Below are 27,965 nucleotides of genomic sequence, written 5' to 3' on the forward strand. Positions count from 1 at the left end.
CTTGCTATCTCTACCTTTTCTCCTTGAAGCTCTGTGCAGTGGGAGTCAGCACTTCCCTTAGTAAAGTTAATATTGCCAAGGGTCTTTAGCCAGGTTGGACTTGGTATCTTGTGTATCAAATATTATGAGAGATAAATTATGCCTTAGTAGATTCTTTCTGTATATTTTCAATACCTCTATCTTACCTAGACCTTGGGGAACTAATTCTCATGGACCAAGAGATAAAGCAAGAAACTGCATGTTAGGGTGTGAGCTCCCAAAGCCAGATGATTTAATGTACCAAAGTTGTGGTTTATCTAACCGTGCTCAATGGAATTGAAACTGATAGAAGTGTGATCTGTTTTTGTTTTTTGTTTTGGAGGCTGGCTGGTATTGGGATCTGAACCTGTGACTTTGGTGTAATAAGGCTGCACTCTAACCAAGCTCCAACTGGCCAGCAAGGAATGGAATCTTTTTTTTTTTTGCTGCTGGCTGGTATGAGGATCCTAAACCGTGACCTTGGTGTTATAACACCATGCTCTAAACAACTGATCTAACTGGCCTGCCCCTTGTGATCTGTTTTTAAAAGGCTGCTTCAACTGAAAATTTTGAAAGAATGGGTTCCAATTCCAAATCTTTTTTGATATTGATTAGAAGAGTCCAGGGAAAGAAGAAATAGGATTTCCATGCTGGGCTAGCTGCTCTACAAACCCTTTAGGGGAAATGGCATTTCTTTTTGGGGGGATGGAGGGGTGGGGTGGCTGGCTGGTACAGGAATTGAACCCTGAACCTTGGTGTAATCAGCACCACGCTCTAACTAACGAAGCTAACCAGGCAGCACTAGGAAAGGGCATTTCTGAATTCAGTACCACCTTCAAAGGGGCCCATTCCCTTAAACCTACTCTGGATATCTTCAGACCCTACTCTTTGGAGACAGGGCCTGGTGTTGGGCTGCATCGTGTTCTTGGTATGAACTAGGTTGAAATTCATAGGCTACGATTCTATCAATATCTTTTTTTCTTTTAATTATCATATAGAAAGATTGATTTTTTTTGTATAGACTTCTATGAATTTTAACATGTACAGTTTTGTGTAACTACCACCACAAACAGAATACAGAACAGTTTCATTACCCCAGAAAACTCCTTCTGCTCTCTCTTTGCGGTCTCACCCTCCCCCGACCAATAACCCCTTGTCAACCACTGATCTATTCTCTATTATCATAGTTTTATCAAGAAGGTCATATAAATGAAATCATTCAGTATGTAACCTTTTGAGACTGGCTTTTTTTCACTCAACGTGATGCCTTTGAGATTTGTTCAAGTGGTTGGTTGCATATATCAAGTTTGTTCCTTTTTATTGCTGAGTAGTTTTCACTGCATGTATGTACCACAATTTCTTTATCCATTCACTGGCTGAAGGACATTTGAGTTTTCCAGTTTGGGAAGATTATAAATAGAGCTGCTATGAACATTTCTGTACAGGTTTTTGTGTGAACGTACGTTTTCATTTCTCTAGGGTGAGTACCCAGGAGTGGTATTTCTGGGTCAAAGAGTAAGTATGTATTTAGCTTTATAAGAAACTGCCAAACTTTTTCCACAGTCACTGTGCCACTTTGCATTCCCACCAGCAATGACAATTTTAGTTTCTCCAAATCCTCTCCAGTACTTGGTATTTTCAGTGTTTTTATTTAAGCCATTCGAGTAGTGGTATTTCCACGTAGTTTAAATTTGCATTCCCTAGGATTGGCTGGTTAGTTCAGTTGGTTAGAGTGCAGTGTTCTTACACCAAGGTCAAGGGTTTAGATCCCAGTCTACACACTGGGGAAGAGACTGCCTCTTCAGCAAATGGTGCTGAGAAAACTGGATATCCATATGCCAGAGAATGAAACTAGACCCATACTTCTCACCATATACCAAAATCAACTCAAAATGGATTAAAGAATTAAATATACACCCTGAAACAATAAAACTCCTTAAAGAAAATGTAGTGGAAACACTCCAGGAAGTAGTATTGGGCACAGTCTTCATGAATACGACCCCAAAAGCATGGGCAACCAAAGGAAAAATAAACAAATGGGATTATTTCAAATTAAAAAACTTCTGCACAGCAAAAGAAACAATTAACAGAGTTAAAAGACAACCAACAGAGTGGGAGAAAATATTTGCAAAATATACATATGACAAAGGATTAATATCCAGAATATACAAGGAACTGAAACAACTTTACAATAAAAAGTAACCAATCAAGTTACAGTTACAAGTAACCCAATTAAAAAATGGGCAAAGGAGCTGAATAGGCATTTCTCAAAGGAAGATAGAAGAATGGCCAACAGACACATGAAAAAATGCTCAACCTCACTCAGCATCCAGGAAATCAAAACCACACTGAGATACCATCTCTCTCCAGTTAGAATAGCTAACATCCAAAAGACCGAGAATGATAAGTGCTGGAGAGGTTGTGGAGAAAAATGAACCCTCCTACACTGTTGGTGGGACTGCAAAATGGTGCAGCCTTTATGGAAAATGGTTTGGAGGGTCCTCAAACAATGAGATAGATCTATCATATGACCCAGCTATTCTACTGCTGGGAATATACCTAGAGGAATGGAAATCATCATGTGGAAGGGATACCTGTACTCCCATGTTTATTGCAGCACTATTTACAATAGCCAGGAGTTGGAACCAGCCCAGATGTCCATCATCGGATGAGTGGATACGGAAAATGTGGTATATCTACACAATGGAATACTACTCTGCTATAAAAAAGAATGAAATACTACCATTCGCAGCAACATGTATGTACTTAGAAAAAATTATATTAAGTAAAATAACTCAGGCACAGAAAGAGAAATACCACATGTTCTCACTTATTTGTGGACTAGAAATAAATAAGTACACAAACAAATGGGAGGGGCAGGGAAGAAGACACAACAAGCACAATTCCTTGAACTTGTTAAGACAAGCAAACAGATATGATGTTGATGGAGCAGGGAGAAGGAAGGGGAAGGGAGGATTCAGTAAAGGAACACCAAAATCAACTACATTGTATATTGATAAAATTAAATTTAAAAAATTAAAAAATGAAAATGAAAAACAAAAAGGGTTCAGATCCCCATATTAGCCAGCTGCCAAAAAAAAAAAAAATAATAATGATAATGCATTTCCCTAATGGCTATAATGAATTGGACATCTTTTTATGTGCTTATTTGCCATCAAGTCTTTTGTCTGTTTTTAAAATTGTTTTCTTAGTCTTGAATTTAGAGACTTCTTTATCTATTCAAGTCCTTTACTGGTGAAACAGTTATTTACAAATATATTCACCCAGTCTGAAGCTTGTCTTTTCTTCCTCTTAACAGTATCTTTCATAAAGCAGACATTTTTACTCTTGATGAAGTACAGTTTATCAGGTTTTTTTCTTTTATGTAATGTGCTTTCGGTGTCATGTCTAAGTACTCTTTGCCTAACCCCAGCTCAAAAAGATATTCTCCTGTGTTTTCTACTAAAAGTGTTACAGTTTTACATTTCTTATTTAGATCTATGATCCATTTTGAATTAATTTTTATGTAAGTGCAAGTTTTTGGTTGAGATTCATTTGTTTGCATATAGATGTTCAATTTTTACAACACCATTTATTGAAATTAGTGCCTTTTTAGATGCCTAATTCTCCTTAGGACTGTACCTTAGTGGTGAATAAGTTACAGAGGATTCTCTCTTGGGTCCCTCTTCTCTTCCAGGAAATTATCCTTGTTCCTATTCTTTGTCTCTTTCTGGGTCTTTCTGAATTTGGGTATATTTTAAATGCCATGTAATGTAACACCCATTATTTATAAGTCGATTGAGCATAAAGTAATTTATTATAAGGTGACCATCCAGGACTGGCTGGTTAGCTCAGTTGGTTAGAACTCGGTGTTAAAAAACCAAGGTCAAGGGTTTGGATCCCCGTACTGGCCAGGCGCCAAAAGAAAAAAAAGTGACCATCCATCACAAGGAGGCATGTGGCTGTAAAAAACATTAACTTTGCACTCTGGGCTGGAATGCATCTTTACCAGAATAATGCTGCTTTTGTATTAAGTGTGCAGTTGGAATAAAACAAGAGACAGACAGACAGACATTGTTGGGGAACAGGTGTTGGCTAGGCCCTCTTTCTATCCCATGTTTTGTGAAGTTGTTTTCTAATCCTTTCAGGATTGCTCCTCCGGATTCTGCTGTCTTGAAGATTCTCTGGGCACCTTTCAGAGCAAATTAGGTGTGACTTTTCAGAGTACTGCTATTCCCATAAATTTTATTTGTTCACTCTCCAGCTCACAGACATGTCTTTAGAGGCAGCAATAGCAAATGGTTAGAGCACTTGTTCTGGCCCCATCTGTTACATTTTTGATGACTTTGTTTTCCCCATCAGCAAAATGGGAAATGTTTCTTATAATAAAGTTCTTGAGTCCATTAACATGAGGGTGGCTGAAGTAGAATAAGACTCCTTCAGTCTTGGTGTCACTAAGAATTTATGACATGCTGCTGGAGTAACCATTGCCAGCTGTTGAAAAAAGGTGAAAAAGTAGTATTCTGTATACTTAAAGAATAGGGAGAGATTGCTTAGCAGTCCTGTAATTGATACTGTTTGGGGATTCTCTGATTCTTCTCTAGCAGCCTTGGCTATTGACCCTTTAGGCTTTTTCGTCATCTGTAGACTTTGCTAATGTCAGTTCAGAATTTAGTTCTTTTTTATTTCCTCTTTTTTCCTTTTAGGGCCCCTAGAGAAGACCTGACGGGGTAGTAACTGATAATAAACCTGTAATTGTCTTGTATTCTTGCTGCTGTTGAACAACGAAAGTTTTTACTAGACTGCAAAAGGAATTTGGATTGAAAAAACTGCTCCAAGCATAATGGCTGCATAAAGCTGGGGTGAATTATTCTGCTGTAAAGTATAGCAACAGAAGTTTTTAATTTCTCCCAGGCTTTCAAATTGCCTGCTTAAGTTTGAGTTTGGTCTTGTATAGTACATGCAGAAAACAGCAAGGCGGAGTGAAGGGCCACAGCAGCTCTGGTTTGCCTGTATGTTACAACCTAATTGCTTTCCTTTCAATATGTGCCAGTTTCCTCTAGAAGGAAGAGAACTAGTGTTTAGAGTTGATACACATCAAACTTGTACTCTCAGTAAGACAGATGGATCAGTTTGTCCTTGGGCCTCTGTGTTGTGTTTGAGGCCAGTCCCTGTGGGCCTCATTTAGCCCTGCCGGTCTTGTTAAAGGGCAGTGGAATGGGATTCTTGTAAGGGTGGTAGATAGCAGCTCCTAGCAGCGAGATAACCTGGCTATTTAGCTGGAATGCCCAAGGTGGGAAGCTCATTCCTCTTCCAATCAGGATTTATGCATCATATTGGACTAAGTCATACAATGAATTATTTTCCCATGTGTATGTTTCCTTTAAATGTATATCTTATCTTTCGAAAATGGAGACTAAATCTGACCACAGGTGTACCAGGATGGCCTCACTCAACGAGGAGATGGTAAGAATGAGGATTTCAGGAACAGAGATTTACTGAAAGCAGCCTATTATTGGCTCCACATGCTGTCAAGGATTTCAACCCTGAAAAATATGTCCTTCTCCTATCCTCTCCCTAAGGAGAGGTTGAGCTGCTTTAGGGACAGAGAGGTGGCCAAGGTCCTGACAAGGTGTTCAAGCCAGAGAGCACATATAGATCCCCCAAACCCTTTTCTTTCTTAGTCATCTTGAACCTTTTTGTGCCAGATATCTAGGGAGGAGGAATTCTTATGTCATCTCTGGCTTAGGTTGAGGTCTCATGAACATGACCTTCTACAAATTACTTATCAATTACAGTTTAAGGGAAAATATAAAATTATGATTTCTAATCCCCAGGTGTTTTCAGACTTTAACCCTAAGTTCAGAAATTGCTCATGTTTAATCATAAAGGAGTTTTAAGGAATCTAGTTAAATTACTACTACCTCCACCACCACCACTTCCCCAGGAATTCCTAGTGGATGAGGAACTTGTGTCCAGAGAAGTGAAGTATTTTTGCCCAAGATCACATAGGTAGCAAACCAGGACTGGGCCTAGTGCATTTTTTTATTTCATTTTTCCTGTTGTATAGGGCAGGGTTGCAAAGGCCTGTCTGGCCAGTTTGACCCTTATGCCCAGGCTAGGAAATACAGCTCTGGGAGTTGCTCTTTGGCAGTTTTCTGTGGAATCAGTTCCTGAAACCAAGACTAAATCTCTACCTGGCCATTCACAGGGCTGGGAAACTTTGAAGCTGTTAAACAAAGGTATGGGGGGGCGGGGAGGGGCAGATATTCCAGAGGCTTCTGGCTTTGCCAGTTTTGTTTTGCTCATCCTTTGGACTCTTGATTTCCATTAGTGACCAAAAGGAACACAGCTCATAACACATGTTTGAGGTAATGGATATATAAAGCACCCTGATAGGATCATTGCACACAATATGAATGTACCCAAATATCATATTGTACTCTGTAAATATATACCATTATCACGGGTCAATTAAGAAAAATAAATTAAGGAAAAAAGAGAGAGGAGTAGAGAATAAAACAGTGGTTATCAGAGACAGGGACAGGTAGAGGGGAGGAGTGGCCAGGGAAATTTTGGTAGACTGGTACAGTTAGATAGGAAGAATAAGTTTTGGTGCCCTAGGGTGACAATAGCTAATAATATTGTATATTTCAAGATAGCCGGAAAAGAGGATCTTGAATGTTATAACCACAAAGAAATGATAAATGTGTAGGTGATAGATAAGCTAACTACTCTGATTAGATCATTGTACAATATATGCATGTACCCCACAAACATGTACAATGAAATAAAAAAGCTCCTTCCTGCTGAAGTTACAGTACCTCAAAAATTCCGTTTGTACACCATTTTTAATCTTTAACTTTTACAAGAAATATATTCCTGGGTATGGCATAGTCAGAAGAGTAGAATATGAGGACCTAACACTTTCTCCTAAAATGGAATGTGCAGACATAGACAGAAAAGCCAAAAACCAAAAAGCTTTTGTGCTCAAATAATTTTGTCCTATGTTTCTGGATACAGAAAAGTCAAGAGGGGTAAATGAACTAGACTTCTGTTTTTATCATGCTCTGATTTATTAGTTTGTTTTACATGATCCCTCTTGTGAATAATATTCTTTCTCTATGAACATAGGCCAACATTTGCAGAATGAAGAGCTAGGATGGGGGCAGGATGGTGACCCTCTAGAAAGCAAGAAGGGAGAAGTAGAGTCTGAGGGCAAAAGGGTCGAGACAGGCATTTCTGAGGCCAAATGATGTTGAAATAATATAATGCAGGCCTTTTTCCTTGTCAGCGTAATCCAATTGAGAATGCCCAACTGCCCCTGATAAGAGTCACTCAGGAGTGAAGAGCTTCGCTACCAGGGAAAGCAGCTTATGTGTGCATTTTGGCTCAGGAATGTGCCAGTCCAGTGCTGGCCAAATGAGAAAAGGCTGCTGTGGGCTGGAGAACACAGCCTCTTGGGAGGATGGTGGCTGCTCCCCTGTAGGCTAGGAGAGTGTTCTCTTTTGTCCAAGGGCAGTGCTTGAGGCCACATGTTGAGGCCTTTGACATAGTTATCAGTGAGGGTGGCAGCTCTGACATGAAAAGAGAAAAAGTGTCAGGATTCATTTCCCCTTTAGATAGGTCACCTCATCATTTGAGAAGACACGAGATTTGGGAGACATCTGCAGATTCTTAGACTGACATTGCACCAAATTGAGACTTCTCTGTTTTAATGTTGTATATAGACTTCTCTGTTTAATGCCTCCTGGTGTTGAGCAGAGTATAAGCAGAACACCACCAAGATATCTCCAAAGGGCTTCACTTTCCTTTGGGTTGAAGTGACCTATAAGCTTCTCCAGAAATAGTTTAATAATTCATGTTGTAAGTGTTGTCATTTGGCACTGACTGACCAGAAGTTGGACCTGGATTTGATTTTAGAAGGATTCCAAGTGTTCTTTCTCCAACGGGCATTGAATTTCCCCTCCTTGTACCCGTTGGGTTTTTATTCCCCATCTTAGAACATGAACCAGTCACCTTCAGAGTACCCCTCTACCTAATCTGCACTCTCTGTTTACTGGACTATTTGTGCCTTAAGGTTGACAGCCTTCCAGGGCGGGAATTTTGGCTGCTTGGCTGGGGTATCAAATGTCTCCTTGGTTGTGAAATTACTCAACCTGCTTACTATGAGCAGCGTCATGGCACTGTTCTTCTGAAGGACTCAGACAGCTCTTCTCAGTATTCTGAAAAATATCCAGACCATTGAATCTCAGTCCCCAAGCAGGCTGAACCTTTCTGTTCTAGCCTTATAAGAAGCAGTAAAGTTGAATGTCTAAGAGCACAGCTGTTGGAGTCAGATGAACCTGGATTTGATTCTCATTTCGACCACTCACTAGTTGTATGATCTTAGCCAGTAGGTATGTCTGTTTATCTTTTCTAAGTCTTATTTTCATCTGCAAAATGGGGTAATTATGAAGAGAGAAGGTATGTAAAGTGCTTAGCACATGGCATGGCACAAGGTAATAATGTTAGTTGCCGTTATTATTCTTTATTTCTTCTAAAAGGAGGATGAATATTTCAATCATTCATTTAAAAAAAAGGAAGCCTATTCCTTTCTCTGATATTGTGTATACCATGGAGAAAGCTGAAGCCCTCAGAAAGTAAAAGAGCCATTCCAAATCGAACCATAAATAAGAGCCACCAGTTATCTTAGTATTTATCCTTAACTTGAATTCCTTTTAAAATTTAGGAGTCAAAGGTAGAGGACCTACTCTTGAATTTTTTTGATATGTGCTTAAGTCTTAAGAAATAAATTGGAGGGGCTGGCCTGTGGCTCACTTGGGAGAGTGTGGTGCCGATAATACCAAGGCCACAGGCCAGTTAGCTCACTTGGGAGAGCGTGGTGCTGACAACACCAAGTCAAGGGTTAAGATCCCCTTACCAGTCATCTTTAAAAAAAGAAAGAAAGAAAGAAAGAAATTGGTATACAGTACAAAGAACACTAGACTGGGACTCTAGCGCTAAAACACTAAAATAATAATATCTTAGGTGTATTTATTACAGACTTTATTCCATGCATTGTACCAAGTGTTTTACATGCATTATATGAGATAATGTATGTAAATTGCTTAATACAGTGCCCTGTACATAGTATATGCTCAATAAACGTTAGCTGCTCTTATTAATTTATTTTTAAATATTATTTAATTCTCTAACACCCATTTTACTGGTGATAAAATGGAGACTTAGAAAAGATAAGTAACTAAAGGCACACAACTACTGAGTTGTAGGACAGGGATTTGAATCTACTCTAAAGCCCATGATTTTACCTAGTGCCCTCAACTTCTAGTCCTGGTTTCAACACTAACTGTCTTTATAGCATTGTACAAATTACTTAACTTCCCTAAATCTCAGTTACCACATTTGTAAATTATTTTTAGGGCCTATTTTAGCTACAATATCCTAGAATTCAGAGGATTTTTGGAAATAGTCAGTTGAAAATTATGGCTAATTTTTCTAGAGTACTATTACTCAAAGTATAATCTGCAAACCAGTACAGTCCACAAACTGTTGCTTGGTACTCCAAGAGTTGTATACAGAAATTGAGAGAAAGCATTTAGAAACTTTTATAACAAGTTGCTGGAATAATTTCATGTATGTTGATTCTAGTAGTAAAAAATTAGAGTTTATATTATGTCTTTTTAATTTTTGTTTTTCTGGTAATTTTATTATATTTTACAAAACTATGGTTCTGCAATGGATTTGACATAAAGAAAAAAACAACTGGCCCTTCACCACAGATAGATTGAGAAGCACTATTTTAGACAACCATCTGAAATCTCACGAGGATTATGAATTGAAATTCCAGTTTGTTTTCTTTAATTACATGTTTACAAGGAGGTAACCCTTAAATTAGAAATGTCCTTACTAGTGGTACCCTGCTAGGAGCACAACCTTCTCTTTTCTTCCCCTAAGTTGCAGGAGTTGCTCTTATTAGAGCTTCTCTGATGCTCCTGACAATCGATAGTTGAACCTAGAGAGCAAAACTCCAGTTCTGCCTAGATGAAGCTCTCTTGGGAAAGTTAACTTTATGTACCATGATTCTCTCTTTTTTTAGGAGAGGTTGGGGAGTGAGGGTGATCATGAAGGTTCCTGGTGGGCTTCAACCGAGCTGCCACAGGAGGCATCCCGGGCTCTCCTGAGCTGGGGTGGCGGGGGGCCTAGGGCCTCATCCATGCCCCCTCCCTTACAGGCAACCAGCCCAGTGGCAACCACTGAGATGCTGCAGGAGGTGCCCCAGGCTCACCCAAGCCAGGGTGGCAAGGGGCTGACTGGCCTCATCCACACCCCCTCCCTTATGAGCAACCAGCCCAGCAGCGACCACTGAGCTGCTGAAGGACCTGCCCCGGGCTCTCCTGAGCCGGGGCTGTGGGGACCAAGGGTCTCGACCATGCTCCGCCTATGCTCAACCAGCCCAGCGACGACCAGCAAGCCTCAGCAAGAAGGGCCCCGTGTTCCTGAGCTGGGGTGGTGGGGGGTGAGAGCTATTGCCACACTCCCTTGACATCTGCACCCAGCCTGGCAATAACCAAGCCACCGCAGGTAGTCCACCAGTCTCCCCTGTGGGAATGTGGGGGGTGCCACAGGCCTCAATCCCACCCCGCCTCCTTCCTCCTTCCATCCTATTTCCTTCCCCTTTCCCCTGTCCCTCTCCCTCCCAACTGCTCTACAACAACATTATAGAATGTAAAAAAATAATATTAATAAAATTTGTTTTAAAAAGTCTAGCCTTTCTAGTTTTCCATCAGTAAATTTCTATAAGTCTTTAACTCATGGAATGGAAGTGCAGGAATGAATGTATCTTAGCAGTCATAGATTCCATATACCTATTTTGATAGAGAAGAAGTTTGTGTATCATATGTCTTGCTATTGGTAGGAATGAGACTACTGATCCCTGGCCCATTGACTGAATTGTATACTGTGTGAGGGCCACATCCAGAGCTTCCAGAGAAACTTTCTCCATGGGACCTTGACCAATCCTCTGTATGATATCACTCCTGCCTCTGCCAAGCCTCTCAATGCCATATTTTCTTTCATCTTAAGAGGAAGATCAACAAATTGAATCCAGCAAGTCCTAGCCAGTGCAATGAGACAAGAAAAGGGAACAAAAGGCATATAAATTAGAAAGGGAAAAAATAAAACTGTTCCTACTTGCAGATAACATGACTTATATATATATATAAAATCCTGAAGAATCTACAAAAAAGCTCCTAAACTAGTACTTGACTTTAGTAAGTCACAGGATACAAGGTCGACACACAAAATCAGTCTCATTTCTGTATACCAACAATGAACATATGGAAACTGAAATTAACACACAATATCATTTACGAATACTCCAGTAAAATTAAATACTTAGGTATAAGCCTAAGAAAACATATATAGAACCTGTATGCTGAAAACTACAGTATACTGATGAAAGAAATCAAGAAGATCTAAATAAATGGGGAGACCTATCATATTCATGAATTGGTAAGCACAACATAGCAAAGATGCCATTTCTCCTCAAACTGATCTATAGACCCAGTGGAATTTTATTCAAAATCCCAACAAGATTTTTTGTAAATAGAGACAAGTTTATCTTAAAATTCAAATAAAAAGGCAAAAGAAGTAGAACACTGAATGATACTAAAAAAGAAAAAGTTGGAGGAATTACATTACTGATTTTAAGATTTAGTATACAGCTGTATTAATGCAGTGTGGTATTGTCAGAGAGTTAGACATATAAAACAATAACAGAAGAGAGAACCCAGAAGAGACTCACATAAATATGGCCAACTGATTTTTGGCAAAGATGCAAATATAATTCCATGAGAAATGTTGGAACAATAGAACATCTATATGCAAAAAAAAAAAAAAAAAGGAACCTTGAGCTAAACCTCACATCTTATACAAAAAGTAACTCAAAATAGCTCATAAGTGAAAAGCAAATCTGAACCTTTTAGAAGAAAAAGGGGGCTTCTGGTCAAGATGGTGGAATAGACAGTAATCAATGTCACTCCCACAAATCAGCCAATTTACAACTATTAAGAAGCAATGACAGCCAAGCTGGGGCTGCTAGAGTTCAGGGGAAGAGGAGGAGAGACCTACAGAGTTCATGAAGGCAGGAGAAGCCACGATGAGAGAAAGAAAGGATCACTCTCACCATTTTGAGCCCCAGCTGCTTCAAGGCTGGAGCTGGTGAGCACACAGAGCAATAGCTGGCAAGAGCTGCAGCTGTGCTCTTCGTATGAAGTTACTTGAAGGCAACAGGGGAGAAGAAGGCCTTGGTGGCCCTCAGGCCAGCAAGACCACTAACAGGGTTCCTGTGGACCCACATAGGAGCAAGGAGCCACAACAACTGAAAAATGGAGCCACTCAGAGGTCAGTGAGTCATCACAAGAGACCAATGCATGGTGCGTCCCATGGGAAGTGTTTGGAGTGTGGGCAATGGGAGAGATGGGCCCACCAGGGGACATTGGGGCACAGCGTGGACAGCTGATCTGCCCCCCAATGAAGACAGGACCACTCAGTGGAGGCTGGTCAGGAATATAGAACTGCTGGGGGTGCAGTTTGCTGAAAAGACTCAGGTCAAGACGAGAGTTTCTGTACAACCCAGGTGTACCAGATCTCATGAGACCTGGAAGTACCTACAAAGTCAACCATTAAAACCTGAGCTGCACAAAAATCCTTCCCCAGGGAATCAGCAGCAAAGCAGCAATTTAGCTCAACCACAGGGCTCAAGTGCTGGTTCCCATAGGAAGTTCTCCCATTTTAGAAGGAAGCAAAGGACAACAAATTAGTTCCAGTGCAAAGTTTAAGTAGTGGAAATAGAGAATAATCCAACACAGAACTGAAAGAAAAAACAAAATACCCACAGACCAAAGACAAAGTTTGATATTAACTAGTAAAGTCTCACTTCACCAAAGACCACCTATAAAACCTAGAAGGACCAGATGCCCCCTGGGATCCCAAGCCAGGGAGGGGGGAGGGCCAGGGGCCTTAGCCATGCCTGCTAACACCCACAACCAGCCCAGCGACAACCACCAAGCTACCTCAAGAAGTGCCCTGGAGCCCTGAACTGAGATGGTGGAGGGCCTTGGGCCTCAGCCACAACCCCACACCCAGCCCAGCAACAACCTCTGAGCCACCACAGGAAATGTCCCAGGCTCCTGAGCCAGAGCAGTGGGGGGCTAAGGGCTTTGGCCACCATCCCCCAACATCTGAAACCAGCCCAGCGATGACCACCAGACAACCACTGGAAGCCCACTGGTCTTCCGAGCCAGGAGAGTGGGGAGCCGAGGACTTCAGCCACACACCCCTGATATCGGCATTCAGCCCAGCAATGACCAAGCCAACACTGGAAGCCCTCTGGTCTCCCCTACAGGAATGAGGGGGGTGTCATGAGCCTCAACAACATCTCCCCTCCTCCCACCCTATTTCTTTCCCCCTTCTGCTCTCCCCCTCCCACCCAACAGTTTTGCAATGACATCTTAGAATGTAAAAACAGATGGAGCCAGGGACGGGCCCCTCCTCCCACAACCAGGCACACCATGTGGGTATCCATGTGGGTGGTCCACCACAGCCACCACGATAGCCACGGCTGCCACAAAAGCAGATAGACGCCACAGCTGCCGTGCAGAAGGCCTACCAGCCATTCAAGTGCGTTGGTGCAGGGAGGGTCACCAGCAGAGACCAAAGAAGGGAGGGCTGTGTGTCTCTCCACAGAGCCCATTCCAGGGTGATGGAAGAAGCATCTAGTCTATAATAATAGTGGGGGACCTGAACACCTCCCTCAGCACTGGGAAGATCATCTAGGCAACGAATACCTTTTCAGAAGGAGAGAAGAAATCTAGGGTTATCAGAGGGGGGAGGGAAATGGGGATAGGGAGAGATTGGATAAGGGGCATTAAGAATAAGTACAATTTGTAATAATGTATATGCTAATAATATTGATTTGATCAACATATGTCAACATTGAACCCCAAAAATATGTATAGTCAATTTAAAAAAATAAATAAAAAATAAGAAAACATAGGAAAAAATTTTTGTGAACTGGGATTAGGTACAGTCAACTTATACATTACACCAAAACAAAATCCATAAAATAAATATTAGTAAATTGGACTTCATCAAGAGTAAAAATGTCTGCTCTGTTAAAGATACTGTTAAGAGGAAGAAAAGACAAGCTTCAGACTGGGAGAATATATTAGTGAATAACTGTATCACCAGTAAAGGACTTGAATCCAGAATAAAGAAGTCTTTAAATTCAAGACTAAGGAAACAATTTTATTTTATTTATTTATTATTATTTTTTTTTAAAAGATGACCAGTAAGGGGACCTTAACCCTTGACTTGCTGTTGTCAGCACCACGCTCTCCCAAGTGAGCTAACTGGCCATCCCTATATAGGGATCTGAACCCATGGCCTTGGTGCTCAGTGTCACATTCTCCCAAGTGAGCCACGGGCTGGCCCAGGAAACAATTTTAAAAATAGACAAAAGACTTGATGGCAAATAAGCACATAAAAAGATGTCCAACATCATTATAGCCATTAGGGAAATGCTTTTTTTTTTTTTTTTTTTTTTTGGCAGCTGGCTAGTATAGGGTTCTGAACCCTTGACCTCAGTGTAATAACACTGCACTCTAAGTGAGCTAACCAGCCAGCCCTAGGGAATGCAAATTTAAACCATGCGGAGATACCACCACTTGAATGGCTTAAAACACTGAAAATACCAAGTACTGGAGAGGATTTGGAGAAACTAGAATTGTCATTGCTGGTGGGAATGCAAAGTGGCACAGTGACTGTGGAAAAAGTTTGGCAGTTTCTTATAAAGCTAAATACATACTTACTTTTTGACCCAGAAATACCACTCCTGGGTACTCACCCTAGAGAAATGAAAACGTACGTTCACACAAAAACCTGTACAGAAATGTTCATAGCAGCTCTATTTATAATCTTCCCAAACTGGAAAACTCAAATGTCCTTCAGCCAGTGAATGGATAAAGAAACTGTGGTACATACATGCAGTGAAAACTACTCAGCAATAAAAAGGAACTGAAAGGACGAGTCGACACCGGTTGACGATCCACCAGAGAGCTCGTTTATTAGGCAGCACACACACATATATATAGGGCTTTTAGGGAAGGCTGATTGGCTTAAAATACAATCCCTACTTAGCATACCGCATGGGGCTTGGGGTGAGCTGATTGGTGTGCGATTCGCGCCGGCGGGAAGGAGAGTACGGAAGAGAAGGGCAACCAGCACCGTGATGGGGTGTGGCCGAGAAGGACTTATGTGATCAGGGCATTTGGGTTCTTACATTCCTCGGTGTGATCCCTTGGGGCATTTGGGTTCTTACATTCCTCCCTTTTTCTTGTTTTAGGAAAGGGGACGTTGAAGTCATGGAGCTACTTCCTGCTGAACTGGGGCGTTGTGGGGGGGGGCAAAGGGAGGAAGGTACATAAATACCCATTATGAAACCCCAAAGGAGGGTGGAGAAACAAGTAATTTCAAAAAGGGGAAAAGTCCATAAACGTTCCTTGAAGCCACAAGTCGAATATGCACCGGTTCCATTGTTCGTAGTTGGAGACTGGAGGGAGCAGCCAGGCGTGGGTGGCAAGGGCGTGTAGGAATGTGTTTCCTCTGTAAGGTGGTGTCTCTTCAGCATCGGCTGAGGCGCTCACGAGATGAAGTGGGGGGTTCATCAGTACCTAGAAGCTGGTAGTTTCTAAGCAAAAGCTGGTTAAAGGCCTGATTAGAGATTTTTCCCACTTGGGTTTGAAGAAACCTAATGCTGCAGGGCAAGAAAAGGCAGGTTATGAGGATAATGATTAGAGGTCCCAAAATGGGCCAAATCCAAGTTAGGATAGGGTTTAAGATAAAAGAAGAAAAGGGGTTAGAACTGGATGTGGTTCGTAGGCTGGAAGCTAAGTCGGTGAGTTTGATGATGTTTGTTTCTACTAGACCGGATTCATTGATATAATAACAGCATTCTTCCCCAAGGAAGATGCAAGTACCTCCTTTTTCTGCAGTGAGGAGGTCTAGTGCTCTACAGTTTTAGAGGGTGACCTGAGCTAAAGAGGTAATTTGTCTCTGTAGAGAGGAAAGAGATTCGGCAGTGGAGGTCAGAGCCCCTTCAAGTTTAGCATTTATGTCTTCGACCACCCATAAACTGTGTCCTAAGGCTCCTCCCGACAGGCCGGCTCCGACCGCTGAGGAAGGCGGCCCTTTTTTGCCTTGAGGGGGGATGAAGAAGATGGAACAGTTCTGAACTGGTGTACAGAGTGAGTTGAGGGACAATGGTGACAAGAAGGCATGGGGCAGTAAGATTAGGCAGGATGGAGGTAGAGAGGGTTCCATTGCACCAGAAGAAAGAGCCTGGTGGGGTGACGGTATGGGTATGAATGGTTGTGTTAAGATTACAATAAGACAGAGGAAAAGTTAGGGAGGAAGAGTTTCAAGAAAGTGTTATTGTGTTTGTTGTCGGGCTCCCAGAGAGGGACGTCCGGAAGGTTAAGGGGTTCTGATGGTGGGGAGGAGGTAACATTGAGAGGAAGGGAAGTGTTTAAGGGGACAGCTGCCAGGAGCGGTAGCATGAGAGAGGAGCAAAGAAAACAATTTCTGGGAGAGAGAGCCGGTGAGGTGTGGTTGAGAAAGATGAGTGTTTCAGAAATGATTTGTTGCCAGGTGTAAATGGGTGACCCTGGGGGGCTAGCAGAAAAGGAAGAGGATTGTTCTAGGGCAGAGGAAAGTTGTTCTTCCTGATGTGAGATGTCCGTGGAGACATGGGACATTGGATTGTCGACAGGAACGTGTCCTGGTAGCCCATCTGGCAACTGGAGATGGGGCAATCTGCGGTCCCAGCTAGAGAGCCGCTGATCCGGGTTTGTTTATGAGTGTAGGTTTCTATTACCTCAAACTTCCATATATAGGAAGGGGTCTGAAGGCTCCCTGGGTGAAGTGAAAGGAACAGGAGAAGGCCAAGGAGAAGGTTCATGTCTCTGGAATTGGGGGTAGGGCTGAGGTCTGGGATAGGGAGAGTTTGAGAGGGTTGGTAGGATGAGGGATACACTTTACCTGGCAGGGCAAGTTTAGCAGCAGTTGGAGTGCAAAGGATTACAGGACATGGGCCTTCCCACTTAGGGGTTAGGGGGGTTTTAGGTTCCGGGGAAGTGTAGAATACTAATTGGCCTGGGCTGAGTGAAAGGTTATTTTTGGAAAGTGACGGATCTGGAAGTAGCCAGTCCTGGTACTTCCATAGCTCGGTGCGAAGGTGGGAGAGCAAGGGTAAGGCCATGGTGGGTGGTATGGGTCCTTCAGTCGCTGTGATCCCTGGGGGTAGGAGGGGCCTACCGTACATGACTTCAAAAGGGGAAAGATTGGAGGGCCCTTTTGGGAGAGCCCTGGTCTTGAGTAGAGCGAGAGGTAGAAGACGGACCCAATCAAGGTGTAATTCCAGAGACAATTTAGTTAGTATGTAAGGTTCGTTGGTTCTCTCTACCTTTCTGGATGCCTGAGGTCGGTAAGGGCAATGTAAGTGCCAGGGGAGAGAGAGTGACTGGGAGAGTTTCTGTATTACCTGGGCGGTAAATTCAGGTCCATTGTCAGATTGAATGGAAGTGGGCATCCCAAATCGTGGGATGATTTGGGAAAGGAGAGTCTGGGCTATGGTGGAGGCCTTTTTATTGGATGTTGGGAATGCCTCTACCCATCCTGAAAAGGTATCAACAAACACCAAGAGGTATTTGAGGCGCCGGACAGAAGGCGTGTGTGTAAAATCGACTTGCCAATCGGCCGCGGGTGTGAGACCTCTGGCCTGGTGGGAGGGGTATGGCCCAGGTTTGAGAGGGGTGTTAGGATTGGTACGCTGGCAGATTGTGCATGAGGAGGCAGCTGTGCAAAGGGGTGTTGGGGGAATCTGGTATAGGCAGTAGGGTAGCCGGATTTAGGGGTGGGCAAGTAGTGAAGGATAGGGTGCAGGATTTTCCAGAAATGAGGCTAGGAGGGTTAGGATTCTGGAAGGTGGGAGGGATTGGAAAGCCTTATAGGTAAGGAGGTCTTTTAGGTGATGTGGTGAGAGAATTCTGACCTAGAACGCCCAGAGCTTGTCCCGTATTTTCATGAACATAGAGGAAAAAGGGTTTAGTTAGATCAGGGAGATGAAGTGCAGGGGTAGAAGGGCCTGCCGAAGCTTGAGAAAAGGGCGCTGAGGTGCTAGCAAAGAGAAATTGGGGAATCCATGCTCTGAAATATCCGGCTAGACCCAGGAAAGATAGGATTTCTGTTTTGGTTTTGGGGATGGGCAGGTCAGTAAGAAGCTGTTTCCTGCCCAGGGTGATTTCCTTCCTTCCCGGGGAGAGGAGAAAACCAAGGTAGGTTACAGACGGCAAGGAGATTTGGGCCTTGGCAGGGGACACTCAATATCCCCTACCTGCTAGGAAGTTCAAATGGGCAGTGTCAGCTTGGGATTGTTCCCATGAAGGACTGCATAGAAGGAGATCGTGTAATAAGGTGGACTCTGGATGGTTTAAGTGAAAAGATTTGAGGTCCTGTGCTAGGGTCTGCCCGAAAATATGAGGGCTATCCCGAAATCCCTGTGGCAGGACTGTCCAAGTGAGTTGTTCGGAGTGGCGGGAGTGGGGGTCACTCCATGTGTTCCAGGGGTAGGAAAAGAAGGCATCCTTTAAGTCCAGAACCGAGAAATGGGTAGAGGTTGCTGGGACCTTGGACAAAGGGGTGGATATGAATGACAGCGGCGTTAACAAGGCAGAGATCTTGAACGAGATGAAAGGTGCCATTAGGTTTTTTTACCGCAAGTATGGGAGTATTGAAAGGGGAGCGAGTGGGGCAGAGATATCCCTTTTTTAATAGGTCCTGAATGATGGGGCTTAACCCGAGGAGGGCTGTTGTGAATTAGTAGGATCTTGGACTAGCGCTAGGAGGAAGGAAACGGGGGAAGAGGAAGAGGACAGGGGCAAAGTAATGGAGACTTGAAGTCGAGATAGAATGTCCCGACCCAACAAGGGGACGGGGCATTGTGGCATGACTAGGAAGGAATGGGAGAAAACAGATTGAGTGCCCTGAAGGCAGCAGGTTAAAAGAGGGGTTTTTTGGGGAAAGATTTGTTTACCTCCTACCCCGACTATAGGAGAGCTGCTGGAGGTGGTGGGGCCTTTATATTCCCTTAAGACTGAGAAGGTGGCTGCAGTGTCCAGGAGGAAAAATATTGGGTGGCCGTCCACAACCATGGATACCCTGGGCTCTTGCTTTGTTATAGAGATGGTCGGGAAGGGCCCAAGGCTCCTTCAGTCCTCCTCAGCGAGGCCCACCATAGGTGGTGTCCACGGTTCAGGGGACTATGGGGCAGTTGGTCCCTCACCCCTTCGGGCAAGGGGGCAATCAGATCCCCAATGTCCCTTCTTTTTGCATTTTGGACAAGGAGTGGTGGGTGGCCTGGGGGTGGGGCAAGCCTTTGCCCAATGCCCTTCCTTTCCACATTTAAAGCAGGCTCCAGGTGGAGGCTGAGAGGTGGAGGCTGTGGGAGGGCGCCCAGGGGGTTTGATAAGCCGGGCCAACATCTGGAAGTTGGTGTGGTCGGCCTTTTGTTTTCGACGTTCTTTTTCCTCCTCCCGATTATGAAAAACCTTGAAGGCCACTGACAGGATTTCGGTCTGAGGGGTTGCAGGACCCTGCTCTAATTTTTTAAGTTTAGTTCTAATGTCGGGGTAGGATTGGGCCAGGAAATAGGTCATAAGGACATGCCGGCCGTCTTCTGAGTTGGTGTCTAAGTTAGTGTATTGTTGAAAGGCCTGAGTTAATCTATTGAGGAACTTGGAGGGAGTTTCTTCCTTTTTTTGGACAATTTCTTGAATTTTTTGGAAATTGACGACCTTGCGAGCCGATTTTTTGAGGCCAATTATTAAGCAAGAGGCAAAACGGTCTCGAGCCTGGATTCCCTGGACTGTGTTATAATCCCAATTAGGTTCCTGTTCTGGGACTGCTTGGGGGCCTGGCGGGTGATCCGGATTGGTACGATGGGTATCCCAGACCCTGTGGCGTTCCTCAGGGAGGAGGGTATTGGCTAGGAGCATGAAGATGTCATGATGTGTGAGGCTGTAGGCCTACAGGATCCATTGGAATTCTTTAATGTAGGTGGTAGGGTCAGTAGAGAAAGAGCCTAGTCTTTTTTCTAATTCTGTAAGGTCAGCTAGGGAAAAGGGAACATGGACCCTAACTACTCCTTCAGCCCCAGCTACCTCACGTAGTGGGGTGATTGTTAAAGGGGCGGGGGGAGGTCCTCGGGAACGGGTGAAAGGAGGGCTTAGGGGGTCAGGAGTAGGTGAGGGTAAAGACGGGGGAGTGGATGGCGCAGGAGGTGCAGAAGGTGACGCGAATGACGGGGGAGGAGGAGTGGACGCTGGAGGCACTGGGGGAGAATGAGGTCGGTAGGGTGGGGGTTCATCAGCAGGGTTGAAGGTGGAATCGAGGGGTGACTGTGAAGAGGGTTTATAGGCTAAAGGAATTGAGAGGGAGCACAGGAGGAGCAGAGGGTGGGGTTCTGAGCTAAGAGGCGAAAAGCCTCGATGTAGGGGATCTCCTTCCATTTTTTTAGGCGCTGGCAGTAGTTAAAGAGGTCTCATAGAATGTTAGGATCTAGTGTGCCCTCAGGGGGCCATGTGTTTTGATTATCTAAAGGATAATAAGGCCAATCTTGTGTACAGAATTTGGTGAGGAGTTTGGGCTCAGTATCCGGCCTGAGGGAAAGGTTGGTGAGGTTTTTCAGAAGGCATTGAAGTGGAGAGTCCCCTAGGGAGGAGGAGGAAGCGCCCATTCTGGTCTCTTAATGGGAATTTAGACAGAAATCGGACAGAGATTTAGTGATAGGACAGATCCTTCGGCCGGTTGGGAAAGGCGGGATCCTAGAGGGCATCCCCAGTAGGTCACGTCAGTCCCGGCAGGTTCAGGTACGAACCAGGAGGAGAGAAGGGAGGTGTGGGTCGTCACTCAGACCTCCACTTCTCTAGGGCAAAAGCCCGGTGCCTGAAGGAACCTAGCGCCAGGATTTTCTGGTCGGGTCCCAGACCCGGGAAGTGGAGAGAAGAAAGTGGTGGACAGGAGGGTGAAAGAGAGAAGGAGAGAACAGAATGGGGCTTTTAACCTCCAAAAATGAAAGTAAAAGTTTACCAGGGCTTTGGAACCTGTTATAGTTTGGGAATTTATGGTGTTTGTGAAGACCGTGGTGGGGTGGGGTATGGGCATTAGGGGCTACCAGACGATCACGGCTAGACTCCCTGCGGCAGCCTGAAAAAGGGCTGGTGCCCTTTAGGAAAGGGGGCTTACCTAATGATGAGCCGGTGGTGAGTGGAAGGAGCCAGTGCCGAAAACAATGGACGAGGGTGGACCGTCAGTGGTGAGCGGTGGAAGGGAGGCCGGTCCTGGCGGGACAGAGTTCCCGAGGGGCGACTCGAAAAGTGCTGCCGCTGCGATTTGAAAAGTGTTACAGCTCGAGGGAGCCCCGAGGGGCGGCTCGGAAAGTGTTGCCGCTGCGATCCAAAAAGTGTCGCCACTCGAGAGAAACTCCTTCCCGGGTTTTGGCACCAAATGAAAGGATGAGTCGACACCAGTTGACGATCCACCAGAGAGAGCTCGTTTATTAGGCAGCACACACACATATATATAGGGCTTTTAGGGAAGGCTGATTGGCTTAAAATACAATCCCTACTTAGCATACCGCATGGGGCTTGGGGTGAACTGATTGGTGTGCGATTCGCACCCGCGGGAAGGAGAGTACGGAAGAGAAGGGCAACCAGCCCCATGATGGAGTGTGGCCGAGAAGGACTTATGTGATCAGGGCATTTGGGTTCTTACATTCCTCAGTGTGATCCCTTGGGGCATTTGGGTTCTTACAGGAACAAACTATTGATATATGCAACCAACCACTTGAACAAATCTCAAAGGCATCACATTGAGTGAAAAAAAGCCAGTCTCAAAAGGTTACATACTGTATGATTTCATATGACCTTCTTTTAAAAAAAAAAAAAAAAAGACCGGTAAGGGGATCTTAACCCTTGACTTGGTGTTGTCAGCACCACGCTCTCCCAAGTGAGCTAACCAGCCATCACTATATAGGGATCCGAACTGTGGCCTTGGTGTTATCAGCACCGCACTCTCCCAAGTGAGCCACGGGCCACCCCTATATGACCTTCTTGATAAAACTATGATAATGGAGAATAGATCAGTGGTTGACAAGGGGTTATTGGTGGGGGGAGGGTGTGACTGCAAAGAGAGAGCAGAGGGAGTTTTCTGGGGTGATGAAATTGTTCTGTATTCTGTTTGTGGTGGTAGTTACACAAAACTGTACGTGTTAAAATTCATAGAAATTTATGAACCAGTCGTTTTAAAAAGTTGGTTTTACCAAATTAGCAATTAAATAACAAAAAAGACAGAATACACATGGCCTTGGAAGTGTGAACTTCAGCTGTAATTCACCAGAAAGGAAGACATGAAGCAAGTATAGTTGTAGCAACTGGATGAAAACACAAAAAATCTGTTCCCTGTTCTGACTCTCAGTTAAAGATTTTTTTTTACATCTACACTTTTACACATCAAATATACCAAGCATGACCATTTTGTTTGTTTTGGTGTCTGGCCAGTTATGGGGATCCAAACCCTTAACTTTGGTGTTATCAACACTGTGCTCTAACCAAGTGAGCTAACTGGCCAGCCCCATTTTTTTTTTAATGACAGACCAAATTGTACATAATACATTTGTGTTTTTAAAGTAGCAGGAACAGATGAGTTTAAATTTTTTAATGCACTTTTTAAAAAGTATGTTATATATTACAGTTTTTTCCAAATATTTGTATTCTTTACATCTCAACCCTTCACCATCTCTCTCACTTACACACCACACACACACTTTTTTAAAAAAAGTTTTTTTCCTGCAAATTGTTCCTCTCTGGGTGGGGGTAATGGGGGGGGGTGAGAAGCAGGTTTTATATAGCTGATGTGATCACTGTACAGACAAGCTTGGAAAATGCTACCCAATCTGCCAATTAATTAAAGCATTAATCTGAGGAGCAGCCAGCCCAGGGAATGTTTACCCAGAGAGGGGGGTAATAGGGATTGAGTTGGAAGCTCCCTGCATTTACATAAAAATGAAGGTGCTTAGGAAACCCAGCTTCCTTTTGTCTCTAAAGGTGGGGCAGCCAAGATCACGTCCCTAAATGTTTCAGGCCTGTTTAGGGAGCTGGTCTCTGGAAGATGAAAACACTGCAGAATCTATAAAACAAACCCTGGGCAGAGTAGGGTAGGGGGCATGTTCAATGTAATATGGTTTATTTGACCTGGAATGAAATCTTCTAAATTCTGGAGTATGTGCTGGTAATCAGGTAGAATAGATGTAGTGGTTTCACAAGTTTTAGAACCATTTAGACTGGGTTCAAATCCCTGTTCTACTTATTAGTTGTGTGATTTGGAGCCAATCATGTATCTTATCTGAGCCTTATTTTTCTCATCTGTAAAATAAAGATTATTAATTGATCCTTCATCTCAGGGCAGTTAGTGCTCTGCTTACTCTAGGCAGGAAGGAGGCTGGAGAGTGGTTAGGAGCTTCTAAGATTACTGACTGCCTTCATAACTAAGGGACTGCTCAGCGTTTTATTCTCTTTAGGCTTGTTTTTCAGCAAGGCACTATAAACCTCAGGGTTTCTTTCCCCTTACCCTCCTGGGATGTGCTACACTCTTTCTCTAGGAGAAGTGACCTTGACTATAAAAGCAAAGGACACGAAGACAGGAGCCTACCCTGGGAGCTCTTTGGCCATGTTGGCCATACCCAAGATGAGGTTTGCCTATGTATCACTGGGAAGGATGGTGAAATGGACATGAACGATTGACTTGTAATATTTGATGATATTAAAGAATTACTAATTTTTTTAAATTGTGATAAAATACACATAATTTAAAATTTACCATTTTAACCATTTTGTTGTTAATCTTTTAAGCATAATGATATTATGCTCTTTAAAATATTCCTAATCTTTTAGAGCTACATTCTGAAAATTTTACAGATAAAATGGTACAGTGTCTGGATTTGTTTGATTCAAGATAATCCAGAGGGAGGATCAGGGTTTAGCTTTTTGTCAGATAGTATCTTCATTTCTGTTTTTTTTTCCTTGCAGAACTCTCAGAGATTGAGCCCAATGTATTCCTTCGTCCATTTCTGGAAGTGATTCGCTCTGAAGATACCACGGGTCCTATCACTGGACTGGCTCTCACCTCTGTCAACAAGTTCTTGTCCTATGCACTCATAGGTAAGAGGTCAGGCTTTACTAGATGACCATAGCACTTTATTTCCCGCCTCTCCTGAGTGCTCAGGCCTTAAGCAATGAGCTGGTGATACTGGGAAATTTTTCCCAGCCATCTCTTTCTTTGCAGAAGAGAAGTAGGATTGTTATTGGCTACTCATCACACTAATTGACTCAGGTTGTACTGGGTGTGGAGGGAAGGGGAGTGGAGGTTTCCCTGGGACTCTGGCTTCTCTAACTATGCTTTGGAGGGAGTAAATGATATGGTGCCCTTGGAGATTTGGTTTGGTTTATTTTTAAAGTTATTTTTTCAAATATATTGTCTTCTTACAATAAGCATGCATTAAAGAGGTGTCTAAAAGAAAAGTTGTCTTACCTCTGTCTTTCTCAATGCTCCCACTTCTTCCTTAGGGAAATACTGTTAATAGCCTGGTTTAAATCTTTCTATATTTTTTTCTGCATGTATATAAATATAAATAAAGTACCACCTCTTTTTTAAAAAATTAAAATAGGATTATGTGCTACAGTTTTTTCACTTATCCATCTGATTTATTCTTTTTTATTGTAGTAAAGTATATATAATATAAAATTTGCCTTTTAATCAATTTTAAGTGTACAGTTCAGTGGCATTAATTACATGCACAATGTTGTGCAACTGTCACCATTATCTTTTTTCAAAAATTTTTTTATGGGCTTGTTGGTTAGCTCAGTTGGTTAGAGTGTGGTCCTGAAAACACCAAGGTCCAGGGTTCAATCCTTGTACTGGCCAGCCACCAAACAAACAAACAAACAAACAAACAAAAAACAAAATTTTTTTTTAAATCACTACAAACAGAAACTCTAAACATTAAGCAATAACTCCCCATATCCCTCTCCCCTCAGCCCCTGGTATGATTTTTTTCTTTTTAGTAGCTATATAATTTCCATAGTATAGTATAAGTATAACACAATTCATTCTAACATTCTCTTATTAAATAATGATGAAATAAGGATCCTTATTCATATGTCTTTATTTACTAATTCTACTCTTGTGTGAAAGACTTTGGAACTTGTAATCTGGATTAAAGGCCATGGGCATATTACATTTTCATAGGAAATATCTGGTTGCTTTCCCAAAAGATTACAGCATTTACACTTCCACCAACAGTGTTTGAGAGTTTCCATTGTCCCACCCTGTCACCAACATTGAATATTATCTGTTTTCTTAATTGACAATTTGGTGGGTAAAAATTGATGAGTAAAAACTGGTATTTTGGGGCCGAGCCCATGGCGCACTCGGGAGAGTGCGGCACTGGGAGCGCAGCGACGCTCCCGCCGCAGGTTCGGATCCTATATAGGAATGGCCGGTGCACTCACTGGCTGAGTACCGGCCACGAAAAAGACAAAAAAAAAAAAAAAAAAAACTGGTATTTTGGGCTGGCCAGTTGGCTCAGTTGGTTACAGCACAGTGTTATAAAACCAAGGTCAAGGGTTCAGATCCCCATACTGGCTAGCTGCCAAAAAGCAAAAGCAAAAAAAAATGGTATTTTATGGTTTTTAATTCCTCGAAGTTGAACATTTGAATTTCCTTTCCTTTGCCTATTTTTTATTGAGTTGATTTTGCTTTTCCTATCAATTTGTAGATCTTTGTATAGTAGGGATATTAACCCATTGTCTACCATAGTATTACAAATATTTGCTTCCAATCTCAGCTGAATATTTCAGTCTATAGTTTGTCTCCAAATTTATTTATGGTATCTTTTTTTGGATTCCTTTTTTAGTTGGTCTTATCACTCAGGATCCTGAATTCCTTTTCTCCTATTGCCAGCCCATGTGCAAGGATGAGGAACACAAAAAAACAGACAGCTGTCTTTGTTTCTAAGTAGGGAGACAAGAAAAGATGAGGCTCAGGCTGTAGCTAGCCAGAAAAGAAAATAGCCTTCAAGTCAAGACCCGTTAGCTTTTCTAGAAAGTTGGATTTGCTTAACTGAAGCATTCAGGATCCTGCGCAGGAATTCTGGGTGCCAGTTAGGTTCTGAATAGGTGCATTAGCTTCTCCAGACACCCAGTCCTACCTTCATAATTTTCCTAAACAAAACCAGGCAAAGCCACATCCAGCCTTGCCCTGAGCACCACCTGCAGGTCGTCTCTTCACAGCCTGTAGCAGCTGCCCCTCTGTGCCTTTTCCCTCTGCTCTTTTGTTGGTGTTATTCTCCCCTCCTTCTTGGACTTGGCAGACAGGCTGGTCATTGGAGACCTCAGGCCAGCTGGTCACTGGAGTTTCCTGTGGTGGGAAAGGAGAATGCTGGAGGTGGTGATTGCAGGGGGCATGAGAAAAGGAGCAGGAAGGAGTATATGAAAGCCAGAAAGCAAAGGAGATGAGATTGGCAAATTTCCCTCAGTTGGATCCAGAGTGGCCAGAAAAGAGGACATTTTAAGAAAGGGGTTTGGGGGAAAACAAGGTCTGATAAGTGAGCCCGAGCCAAACAATCCTTTGTTTAGGCTGCCCTTCTAGAAGAAACCACCCCCACCTCTCAATCCTGTGACCTAAGGCTTCTGGGATTATTTTAGTTCCTACTCCAAGGACTGGCCTTTTGTTTGGACCCACACAGCTGCCAGACCAGGATTTGTGCCATTGATTGCCTAGCTTGCTGGCAGGCCCTGACTATGTTTCTAAAGACCTGTTGCTCTTACCTGCCTTTTTAGAAAATTAACTTTCCTACTTCATTCAGGCTCAAGGGATAAGAACTACAAAGAGATCAGTAGAGCTTAAATCACTTTAAGAAGAGAGATTACTGAAAGAGGGGAAGAAATAGACCTTGTGAGATGGGAGAGCAAGGCTGACGTTCCCTGAGCTCTGAAAAGCCACACAACACTGAGAAGGACCTAGGTTTCCTGTGTGGGCCCTGGAGGCCTGAATAAGGGCTGTCAGGCAGGGCTATGAGAGAGGACTTGGTCAAGGGCCTGGAGAGTAGGGGATTTTCTGTGCTGATTGGGAGAAATGTAGAGAGTTGGGGTGATAGGAAGAGGAGCTGGGTCACTCCATTGTGCTATAATGAAACTGGCTCCCTTTTGCATGACCTCTAAGTAGCCACTTCTAGTGCTGAGTAGAGGGATACATAAGTAGGACAAATGGAGTCTTTGATGAGGTGTTAGAGACTAATGAGGACAGAAGAGAAAGATGAAAACCACTCACAATTAATGAAAGTCTTCTGGCTCATTGTTGCAAGAGAAATGCTCAGGTTTCCCAGCCAACCACTGAGCTTTAAGCTCAGGAACTCCATTAATTTCAAGCACCAAGAAAGAGAAAATAGCAAGAATGTCTTCTAACTCCTACCATTTAAAACTAGGAGATGTTCCTGCATTACACCATGCCACCTCTAGAGCAACTTTCTCTGTCAGTCACAAAGCTTTATCATATGCCTGGCTTTCCCCCCTACTTATTCTTCCCTTTCAAAACTGAACAGCAGTGCAAAGTATCCCTCAGAGCAGACCTGGGGCAGAAGCCTGCAATCCAGACACTTCTGCAGGACCCTTGTAGGCCTTGATGGAGGCAACTTCTTTGGCTATTCCTTGTGGGTGTTTAACACATGAATGGGAGCAGAGTTGCCCCCTTGGCAGCATTTGTGTTTGCTTCCA

General features: G+C 43.3%; 1 protein-coding gene across 11 annotated transcripts in view; it reads left to right on the forward strand.

Annotated features, from left to right (window-relative positions):
* The window catches only part of GBF1 (golgi brefeldin A resistant guanine nucleotide exchange factor 1), a 126,339-nt gene that overhangs the window by 69,824 nt on the left and 28,550 nt on the right, over nucleotides 1–27,965 (forward strand). For all 11 annotated transcript variants that reach the window (XM_063103536.1, XM_063103539.1, XM_063103547.1 and 8 more), the window contains exon 4: nucleotides 24,222–24,353. In XM_063103536.1, coding sequence (XP_062959606.1) covers nucleotides 24,222–24,353 — 132 coding nt within the window. The remainder of the gene's footprint in view (nucleotides 1–24,221; nucleotides 24,354–27,965) is intronic.

This window comes from Cynocephalus volans, chromosome 7 (genome assembly GCF_027409185.1).
Source record: "Cynocephalus volans isolate mCynVol1 chromosome 7, mCynVol1.pri, whole genome shotgun sequence".
NCBI classification, from domain to species: domain Eukaryota; kingdom Metazoa; phylum Chordata; class Mammalia; order Dermoptera; family Cynocephalidae; genus Cynocephalus; species Cynocephalus volans.